The sequence below is a fragment of the Silene latifolia genome, chromosome 3 (assembly GCF_048544455.1).
Source record: "Silene latifolia isolate original U9 population chromosome 3, ASM4854445v1, whole genome shotgun sequence".
NCBI classification, from domain to species: domain Eukaryota; kingdom Viridiplantae; phylum Streptophyta; class Magnoliopsida; order Caryophyllales; family Caryophyllaceae; genus Silene; species Silene latifolia.
The window spans coordinates 120,976,826-120,987,912 of record NC_133528.1 but is presented as its reverse complement, the minus strand read 5'-3'; the positions used below and the strand labels follow the sequence as shown (position 1 = coordinate 120,987,912).

Genomic DNA, 11,087 nt, shown 5'->3' with positions numbered 1-11,087 from the left:
ACATCGCAAGTATCCTAAATCAAATTAAAAAATCATATTCCAAAAAAATGGAATTTGAGCATCAGTTTGGGCGTTTTGCGATCGGTGATGGGGAAGGTGGAGCTGATGTTCACCAGAGCATTTACAACCATCACAACTTCCATCAACCTTGTCCCAATGCGGATTTTCACCCAACAAACCCTCTTCACGTCAATCTCTGGCGTTTCCCCAGGTCTTGGGGGGGGGTATCAATGTGGATCCTGCTCACTTGGGTCAATCAAGGAAATTCTGGGGTAATTGTATTTTGGGATTTCTGGTTGACTATTGTTTATTCGAATCTGATAAAATTAATGAGATCATTAAGAAAAAGTGGAGTACTAAAGTGAGGGTGAGATCTGTTCGTATGGAGGAAATCTATGTTCTCCATGGTGCGGATGTCGAGGATATGGAAGGTTTGCTGGAAAGGAGCACAACCACCATTGACGGAGCTATCATGGTGTATGTAAGGTGGTATCCTGATACGGTTCCAAGGACGGTTAGGTTCCCTTATGCTGAGGTTTGGGTACGTGTCTAGGGGCTCCTCTTCGAATATCTTACAATGGATATTGCTTATGTTGGTGGTAAGTTGCTTAGTCATAGTTTTTATGTTGAGCCATTTGAGGTGGTACCTGAAAATGACTTCTTAAGGATAAGGGTGTGTGTGAAGCTTAATGAACCTTTGATGCCGGGTTTTTTCTTGGTAATGGATGGGGGTCATTTACTATGGGTTCAGTTTAAGTATGAGGAAGTATTCAAATACTATATTAGGTGTGATAAGATTGGACATAAGGGTGCTCAGTGCAGGAAAAGCATTATGACCAGAGTATCTAATCTTAATAGGAAGTTAGATAGAGCACAGGAGAAAGGTTTTGTGGTTTTCCAGTCTCACAGCAATCAAAGCATGTTTAATATGGATTTAAGGGCTACACCACCTACTACAAGATATGTGGATTCCAGGGTTCGTCTACGAAATAAAAGAAGTGTCAGGAATAGTCAGAGGAGAGCCTCACTTGAGAGGGTAATTGTTTACATTTCATTATCTCAGTCAACTTGCTTCTAATTACTCTAGTTTTAATTTAATTAATTTCACCACCTTCCTTACTTTTTAATTAAACTTAGATTTAAACAAATTAATTACAACTCCACTCCATCCTTGTGGTTCGACCCCGGTAAATACTACTTTTATTGGGTATTATAAATTGTGTTTGATACCAGAAACGACGACTAAAATCCAGCCATCAGTGTATTTCATGTCTCTTGCAGGTTTGAGACTCATTTGTGCCTTTAGAAGCCAAATCCATTCAGTAATGGAACAAAAGAGAAGCTTAGAAGAGTTTAGACAAGTTTAGGAGAGCAAGAAATGGATTTTCATACATGTTGTGTATCGACTTGCTGCTATTGTCGATAGACAGAGAGTTATATGTCGTTAGACATTGCCAATAGACAGAGACTCCATCAAACATTGAATATTTTGCTCTTTGTCTATAGACTTGCTCCTATGTGTCGATAGACTACTCTACCAATGTCGAAAAACAGGTCATCATTGTCGGTCGACAGTCACTTGATGTCGATCGATAATCAGCTGCTTATGTTGTTAGACCGTCCTCGTTAGACTCAGCATGTTTCTTGATGGAGAGCTTTACTTATGTCGATCGACTTATACATGTCGATCGATCAGTTAGACATGGATAGACTGAGACTCTAGTTATTTTATTTCCTTTCTGCTAGTTAGTATATAAGCAACTCGTAATCTTTTAATTAGGGTTACACTTTATTTCTACAATTCTCCCTTACACTTTTAGACTACGTAATACTTTTCTGTCTAAAATTTTAGATCTAGAATAAATTTCTCCCTCTTTCTCTATTGCTCATACTCGGTTTCAATCGGTAATTTTAATTCCTCTTCTCCCTAATTTCTTCTTTGTTAATTTTATTTATTTATCTTTTCTTATTATTAGTTTAATTTATGCTATTTAATCTCTTAATTAATTTCACTATGAATTTCTTCCCTTTATTCGTTTAATTCAATTATTATTGCATATTTCGTTTTGAGTAGCTAAATCCCCTTTTGCTAGGATTTAGAGGAGTCATGGATTGAGACGGTCTTAACTGGATGCTTAGATTTAGTTGACGTAATTGGTCTATGTTGTTAATTGTAACTTTTAATTATGATTAATTGGTTAAGTCGACGTAATTGATTAATTGAATTGGTAAACCCCCTCCTAAGATCGAAAGCCTGGTAAGGGTTAGACCCATGACAAACATTAGAGTGCCCTAGTAAGTCGCGAGAGCCCGCTAGAATCATTCTAGGGCGAATAGCGGACCGAGAGGACCTTTTCAATGCCCTATAGACCGGTAGCCCTATAGACCGGTATTTGAGACTAACCTTTGACCCTACCTATGACCCATAATAATCCATGGTGAACCGACGACCTAGCTCATTTCCCTTATATTTTTCTCGACTTAATTTCTCTCTTTAAACAATCAAACAATCCCCATTTGTGACTTAGACAGACTTAGATTGACAAATAGATCGCAATTAGCCTCCTTGTAGATACGATCCCGACTTCCCTATTTATATTAGTTAAAGACCAGTTGGTTTATTTTTTATAGGTTGCGACAACCGTATCAAGGAGCATTGCAAAAAGATAGGCGCAAACAAAGTGAGTACCATGCATAAATCCATTTGTAATATGTGGATCTTTTGAGACTTCTGAAGGAACCTTGAGAATAGAGAGAGTACCCATGGGCTTGACCAGAGGCTACTCGTAAGCTAAGTGATGAGTTATGCAAGACCAAGTGTAGATTTCGTGGATCAAGTAGAATGCACTCGGTTGAGTATGAGTGATACTCAACAGAGTGGGGTGCACTAGGCCAAGTGATCGGGCACTCGGCCGAGTAAACCCGTTTTGTGACGATATAAACTAAGTCGAGATCTTAAATCCGCCTAACCCTAAATCATTTCTTTCTCCCTCTCTAAGCCTCCAAATTCTCTCCCTTTTCTCTAGAACTCTCCCTATTCTCCTCCCACGGTGTGTGACCATGGATTTGGATCTTACACTTTCCTCCTTACCCTTTTCACTTTGTAAGTTAAAGATCTCACATTTTTATGCTTTTACCAAACCATAACTTTTGGGAGGTTTTTATTGTTAATATTAATTAGTGATTATAATTAGTATTATGAGTAATTAGAGGGTAGTAATAAGGGGTTTTATATAATATAAGAGTATAGTATGTATTGTGATGGTAAATATGTGATTTATATAGGATGAGACGGTTTTATGAGACGGATTCTTGGTTGCCTCGAGTTGCTTACGGAGTTTGCTAAAATTCTCTACTCGTTTTTGGTAATATGAATGCTTACCTATGTGTTCGTTGTCATTAGTTCCATGGTATATGTAGTATTGCATTATAACATGATATTGTGTGATTATTGTGAGTCTCATATTGTTGTCGGAATCGCACTATAACATGATAATGATATACTGTGAATTAAAGAGTCGGAATAATTGTGGTGTACTTGTTTATGGCATACTTGACATTCATTATACATGATAAAGAGACATACTTGGTAAGGGTTATGCGTATGAAAGAATTATACTTGTTGGCATATTGTGTACATGTGATTGTTAGTGGATGTTGGAGGTTGTTGGTGGAGTTGTGGTTGTTGAGGATACGTAAGGCGGTTTGGGAGACCGTCTTACGCTCTGGTCGCTCCTTTGAGTTTCCCAATCCAAGAAGGATGTGCACGTTTATGACTTGAGTACAGAGGGACTCGTGTGGTGTCACGACGTCTAGCAGGCGTTTGGTAGCGCCTGGACTCGGTACCACAGGCGTGTCCCGAGTACCTGTTTTACGGGTTGCGGTCCGGTTGTTTGGTGGCAGTGTCGCGGTGTCGTCACCGGGTTATATAGATATGGAGTTCTGGTGGATGGAGACTTGTGACTCGTGTGTTTCATCACTGTATTTCATGTTCATATTCACATGTTATCTCTTGTGTGTTTGTATTATTGAATCTGACGTGTGTTGGTTGTGTGTAAACTGTCATATTATTTAATTGGGGTGGCCTGTGATAAACCATATGATATTTCTGGTCATATGGGGAGCAGTTTGAGCACAGATTTGGAGTTAGTGACTAGCGGGACGGGCCGAGCGACGAGCATTTGTGTCTATTCGAGTTGTCATATGCTAGGCGACATAGTTTTCCTTAGAAAGGTTATAGTAGTATGAGACATGTATATTGTATTATTCATTTATGTAATTTATTAAACATGTTATTTATATAAAATGTTACTTAATTGAAGTTTCGATTCACTGTCTCGGGAAACCGAGATGGTGACATTCCCGATTACCTTGCCCAGGTAAGAGGAGGTGTTACACCATCTATTCTTAATTATGTTTGTAAACCAGTTGCTCAAATCTTAAATTCATTTTTCAATTCCGTTAATTTCATTTTTTTTAAAATGCACTTATAAAAAATTTAGTATATATGTTTGACCAAGCTTCTTATAAAAATTTTTTGGTTAAAAAACACAAATTGACCACACATATACTTTGTACTTGATAATTATTCAAAAGTTAAAAATAATTTCCTAAAAGCTCAACACTTTTAAGAAATTAAACTTGTAAAACAAAAATTCATGTTTAATAAAGGTTTTTTTATTTTCAAATACTGCCTTTAAAAAAAAAGATATTTCCAAACACAACCTTTAAATTTTTTTGGTCAAACACGACTTTTTGGTCGGATTCTGACGATTTAAATCATTTCCTGACCACTTGCAATGGGGTGACTTTCACTCGATGTTTGACATAGCAAACGAGGTCGGTTTGAGGTGTTCTTAAATTCGTTGGAAAAGTAAGAATACAGGTTCCAAAGATTATCAACACAGTGGTCAGAGGTGGCTTTATGTGAAGCATTTCCGGTCACTTAAGTGTTTCGCACGTGACAACCTACTTTGACTTTTCTGTTTTGTTTTTCACTCCAATTCACTCTCCACGAACCATCACTTGCAACCAACAACCACAAACAACACAATTATAACCTACCTTGCACTCCCCTCTACCTGCATACCAAATTTCAGACCAAAAAAAGTATCAAAACCTCATTAAAAAAACCCAAGAAAAACCCCCGACCGTCAGCTGTAAACTCAGACTTAGAGCAACTCTCTCTAACCAGCCTTAATTTACACACCAATCGGCCCAACATAAGGCCACATTTGACCGCCAGGTTGACAACCCCTGAAAAGCCTGTACTCAGAGCTTTCCAATGAGTCCAAGAACATCTCAAACCGATCTCATTTGCTATCTCAAACATCGACTGAAAGTCACCCAATGCAAGCGGTCAGAAAGTTGTTGGAGTCCGGCCAAAAAGTCGTGTTTGACAAAAAAAAATTGTTAAAGATTGTGTTTAACACACTTATTTTTAAAGATGGTGTTTGGAAATATCTTTTTTTTAAAGTTAGTGTTTGACCAAAAAAAAACTTTAATAAATGAGGCCAAATATGCTCTTAATCAACATAAGATTTGGTTTCATGTCCTTAATCCAATAGTAACGTCCACGGATTCAAAACTAGTTTGTTCCCCAACAAAAGAAATTCTCACCCTCAAACTCTCCTAATTGTGTCAAAACAAGCCTAACGCGGTATGTGAAAGGGTTTACTTTTTCACCCACTCTTTTGCAAGGTTAGTAATCTGCTGATTGCCCTAATCTAGTGTTGCAGATCACTTGGGAAGAACAGGCTGACCGAAGTGCTTCTATTATTATTGAAGAAATCTTGTTCTTTAACAATCATTTCCATTAACCAAATGTGTTTTGTGTGGTGTTACTCACCTCATCCCTTAACCATAACGTCAACATAAGATTTGGTTTCATGTCCTTAATCCAATAGTAGCGCCCACGGATTCAAAACTAGTTTGTTCCCCAACAAAAGAAATTCTCACCCCCAAACTCTCCTAATTGTGTCAAAACAAGCCTAACGCGGTATGTGAAAGGGTTTACTTTTTCACCCGCTCTTTTGCAAGGTTAGTAATCTGCTGATTGCCCTAATCTAGTGTTGCAAATCACTTGGGAAGAACAGGCTGACCGAAGTGCTTCTATTATTATTGAAGAAATCTTGTTCTTTAACAATCATTTCCATTAACCAAATGTGTTTTGTGTGGTGTTACTCACCTCATCCCTTAACCATGACGTCAAGGGTTCGATCCCTGCCCATGGGAATGGAGCAAATTCTTTGGCCAGCCGTTTACCTCTTCGTGAGAGCACGCGCGGCGAGGGGATTATACACGGCTGTCGACGGTGGACACCCCGGTTTACACCCAAAAAAAAAAGTAATTTCCATTGTATGTCTATTAGTTTCTGCCCTGGGAGGCTAAATAAGATAGCTCATAACTCATAAGTTGGCTAAATCTGCTGTCTCGTAAGCTTTCTATGTTTCTATTTCGGTTGTCGAAGGAAAAAAAAAAAAATAAGGATGTGTGTCACCATAGGTCACATAAAGAGTCGCTATGCGCTACTTGCTAAAGATGATGAGTAATCAACTCGACAGGACTTTTGCTAGCTTGAAATGGAGGTATCTCCTTCTTCCACCCACGCTTGTCAGTGTTCCAATCAAGCTCAAACTGGGTATACTGCCATTCGGGACCTGCAAGCGATAAGGATTGTTCATTTGACCTGCAAAACCATTTCTCGGATGTGATGTTCTTCAAGTAGTGCCTCCAGCATTTGTTTTTGAAATACGCACAGCATTTTGGCTCTATTTTCCCTTGATTCAACTCTTTGTAAATGTCCTGCAAGTTTAGATGACAGCAACGTATTCAACTTCACAATTTACACAAATCAACGTAATTCTGATGAATGTTTACCATTTCATTTCCTCAGAAATACAAATAGAAGAACATTTTCCAGGAATTCTAAAATAGGTTTCTTACACTGGAAAAATATCGCCATTAATCAACAGAGTTACTCTAATTTGGATACGAGTGTCCGAAACGGATACATATCCAAGGGGGCCAGACACGAGTACATAACGCAGTGTCGGGGCTCTGCATGACTAAAATTTTGGACACAAGGATGCCGTTTAAAATGAGAATATGGGTGCGGGGACAACTTCAAAGCAAGAATACACTTCAAATGTGAAATTTTCAAATTCTTCCCAAGTGTTATGGGCATAAAAAAGTTTTGAAGGACCCTCGTTGACCAAATCCTAGAACTGCCTTTGCTCGTGTTAAAGGACATAAAAAATTTGCTTATACATTATGAAATTGCATAAAAAAAAATTGCCACAATACGGAGTGTCGCCAGTTTCATAAGCAATTTTGGTTTACTCATATTCCAAAACCACAAAATAGGAATCATTGAGTCTATGAAAAGGAAACATGGAAAAGAATTGAACAAGTTCAAATTTAAGATTTGAGGGAGACAGATGATCTAAGAAAACTAACTACAAAAGACTCTAGAAACATAAAAAGGACATACACGATTATGAATAAGCATAAAAGGAGATCATAGACTTCAGATGCACAGGAATCAGCATATTTTGAATCAAAGTGTTTTTCTCATCATTTTGTTAGTTCAATCTGGTCTAAAATCCTGCTTTCCCGCTAAACGTGCAATAATTCGTGTTTTTCAAGTCAAATATACAGTACTCATATAGATCTCGAAGGTTTAAAAAATTTATCATGTCTACAAACTAAGTGTCATAGTTCCCTACTTTGATACAATTAGGTAACGATGCTGTTCGCGAATTTTGTACGTTAGAGGCCTAGGGACCCAGGCAGCACCAGCCACAAGAAAGATAATGATCAAAGCTTTAATAACATTTTACAGCTTCCTACTTCGAATGGCGCAAAGGAAGAAAAAAGGCAAAGATAATTACCTCTGAAAATTCACTGTTGCCAAAAGAGTACACTAACAGCTTTGATGCATAAGGCCATGTTTGTAAGGCTTCAGTAAGCAAGTCACGAAAGCATGCTGATAATTTAACTGAATTCGACTTCTTGATCTTGCTCAACGGATCAAACAACACACATTTATCCTCAAAAATATCTACTTTCTGCATAATTTGTCCGATGAATCAATAAAACAAAATCAATAACCACTAAGATATAAGAAAATGCTAAATAATAGGAGCACAAAATAAAAGATAAATGTGCAAGGTTAGGTACGATTAGCCTAAATCAAAGTCACACAAAGAACCAAAATTTTATTCCAGAACAAAGTTGTAATTTTTTTAGCTCAAAATGCTAAGTTCCCCGAGTTTTGGAAGAATTTTACCTCTTTGTTCCAGGTCATCAGTTTCAGACCTCTGAAATGATTATTAACAAAGAAGTTCTGTAGCCTGTTTGCTTCTTCTGGTTTCCAGGCAATTGTATTCTTGGATGTTGGTTCAAAACGTAAAAAAGCTTCCTTCAGATGCGAAAAAGTACAGCAAGAGAGTGGCATTCCTTGACCACAGTACTCGAGGGAGACTAAGTTAGGGGTATTAACCTGAGCATCAGCCAACTTCCGACATCTTCTAATTACAAGTTTCTTAAGTTTATCTCCGGAAATCTGTATTGTCTTCAACCCATAACATCTGCTAAGAACCAACTTCTCAAGAAGAGGTAGTTCCGAGATTATCTCATGGAACAATTCATCATTCATCCTGGGATATTCCAGCACCAAATCCTTGAGAGCCCTACAAGCCACTAAATTGATTGTGCACACCTTTTTCTTCTCGTAGAAATACCAGAAACTCTCAAGTTTTGGGCTTTCCATAACAACACTTTTAAGACCATGACACTTGTGGACATCGACTCGCTTGAGCTGGTTACAGGAGCCGATGCTCAGGATTTTGAAACCAGTACATTCAATGAATCTTAAATCATCAATCAAGGGGCAACATGAGAACAAACTAACAAGAAATGCCATAGGTATATTCATTTTTTTAAGTGACAGCTTTTGCAAATGTGGAAGATCAGCCTTTATACCAGAGGTAGGTAAAATGCATCCACTCAAATTCAATGCAGTGATTGAACTTGCACGCAAAACAGACATAGGCAAACAAAACTGAACGGACTGAATGGACTTGGCTTGGATTTCAAGTTCTTTAACATTCCTCTCTATAACAGCAGAGATCCAACCATCCACATCTTGCAAAAGTTTTTTATTAACAATAAACCGTAACCTGAACTTGAAGATGTTAAGTAACTGCTCTTTGCGGCAATTAAGTAAATGATTCATCGCATTCTTTTGCTTATCTACCAATCTTTTCTGCATCTTGTGGCTGCGACGTAAATCAAAATCCAAAATTTGATAGGAGTTCCATGCTTGCTGCCATCTTTTAGAGAGTATACATGTTCGAGCAGCGTCCTTGGGGTGGAGAAGAGAAAGTATTTGATGAAGCACAGGCTCAGGTAATTCAGAAATATAGTCAACTTTAGTATTGACTTTCTTTTTGGCTCTTTTGGTATCATGTTTCTCATTCAAGCAGCCTTTGCCTCGCTTACGATTTTCAGAAGATAGGTCCATGTCCTTGGATTCCATGATCTACAAAGACAGTCAATATAACGTTTAAGACGATGACTGAATTTTATAGGAGACGTTAATTTATTCCACTACCTCCCTACAACATTATCATCCACTACCTTCGTCTACCCTCTTTTAAGTTTTAATCATATAAGGCTGACTCTATACCCGGAGACAGATGACAGGCGGCTTCCTCTATGTCTAAGATATGAGAAAAACATCAATACATAACACATGCTGCGTATATACATCAATAAAATTTACTGCGCAAAAATACAAGCACAAGATGATAAATTAACAAGTTGAAACTTAAGGTCCGCCACTATTAAACCTTCTGTCTACCCTCTTTTAAATTTAAGTTTCGCAAATTCTTGTTTAAGTAAGACTTACTGATCATCAAATAGGTTGTCACAAGAGACGTAAATACAAGTATTATCGTAAAATCACATGCTAATTGACCCTAACACCAATCAGCCATGATACGGGTGCAAATGTTGAGTAATATATTCAGGTGATTTTACATGTAAAACGGTTTTACATAAAACAAAGCGAAGTACTCCTATAAATCAATTGTCACACCAAATCAAACTTTTCTACAAACCTAGCACGCAAAAACTGATGTGACAACGAAATAATTAATTAGATTAGATACGTATATAATCGTAACAACAACGATGATATGTATAATCAACAAAATCATAAAAACTGAAACGTAATTCTGAAAAACAATTCATCTGGAGATTAATACTTACGAAATAGAAGAGAGAGAAAGAGCGACGGCTGCGATTAGTGGTGGCGGAAAACTGCAAGGGTGGTGGCGGTGTGATGACGGTGCACTCTCATAAGCAGAAACTGCGGGGAGGAAATCAAGACTAAATAAAATTTAGGTTTTTTTTTCTGTTTCTATAATGTATACGGAGTATAAAATTAGGATGGTGCTTATTTATGGGCCAAATTGATAAATTGATTAAAAAAGTTAGGGGTCTTGAATAAATTGGTAAAAATGGTTTTCTTTATACAAATCCGTAAAAACAAATGATGGGTTGGACAAATACACCAAAAATTGAGTAATAATCCAAATAATTAGAGGGCGTTTGGTTTGAGGTATTAAAAAAAAGGAAAGGAAATTAAAGTCGATAATTCTCTTTGTTAGTGTTTGTTTGAGACAATTAAAGAGAATGGAAACCCCTCACTTACCCCCAAATCTCTCTAATTCCTTACCCTCACCCCCCTAATGAATGAAATTCTATTCCTCATCTAACACACCCACCACCATAATCTGTCATCGTTGTGCCTCACTATATTCAAACCCCCACTGATACCTATCGATGTGAGTATCAAAAATAATATTTATAAACCTAATTACTACTAACAGAAGTTAGCGGTAAGCAGGGTCGAACCACAGGGAGGTAGGGAGTTCTAATTGTCTTATTTCAGTCTATGAGTTTCTGGGGGGTTTTGGAGTGGATTATATCTAAGTCTAAATGCATAAATAAAAAGGCAAGTAATAAAAATAGGAGTAGACAATAATACAAAAGAATGCTAAGACGGTCGGTTCACTGCA

At 37.5% G+C, this 11,087-nt stretch overlaps 1 protein-coding gene across 1 annotated transcript; it reads right to left on the bottom strand.

Annotated features, from left to right (window-relative positions):
- Positions 1-6,326: 6,326 nt before the first annotated feature.
- On the bottom strand, positions 6,327-10,444 carry LOC141647932 (F-box/LRR-repeat protein At4g14103-like). Its single transcript, XM_074456307.1, has 4 exons — positions 10,276-10,444; positions 8,291-9,544; positions 7,893-8,069; positions 6,327-6,804 (listed from the first exon to the last, which is right to left on the bottom strand). Exons 2-4 carry the CDS (start codon positions 9,539-9,541, stop codon positions 6,535-6,537), a joined length of 1,698 nt encoding a protein of 565 aa, XP_074312408.1. The 5' UTR covers positions 9,542-9,544; positions 10,276-10,444; the 3' UTR covers positions 6,327-6,534.
- Positions 10,445-11,087: the final 643 nt, after the last annotated feature.

What these genes read in the sequence shown, in the direction of transcription:
- LOC141647932 (XM_074456307.1), bottom strand. Translation starts at nt 9,541, where the DNA reads ATGGAATCCAAGGACATGGACCTATCTTCTGAAAATCGTAAGCGAGGC. An exon ending in TGATGACCTGGAACAAAGAG is followed by an intron (nt 8,070 to 8,290) that starts GTAAAATTCTTC and finishes CAAATTATGCAG; the next exon opens with AAAGTAGATATTTTTGAGGA. An exon ending in GCAACAGTGAATTTTCAGAG is followed by an intron (nt 6,805 to 7,892) that starts GTAATTATCTTT and finishes CTAAACTTGCAG; the next exon opens with GACATTTACAAAGAGTTGAA.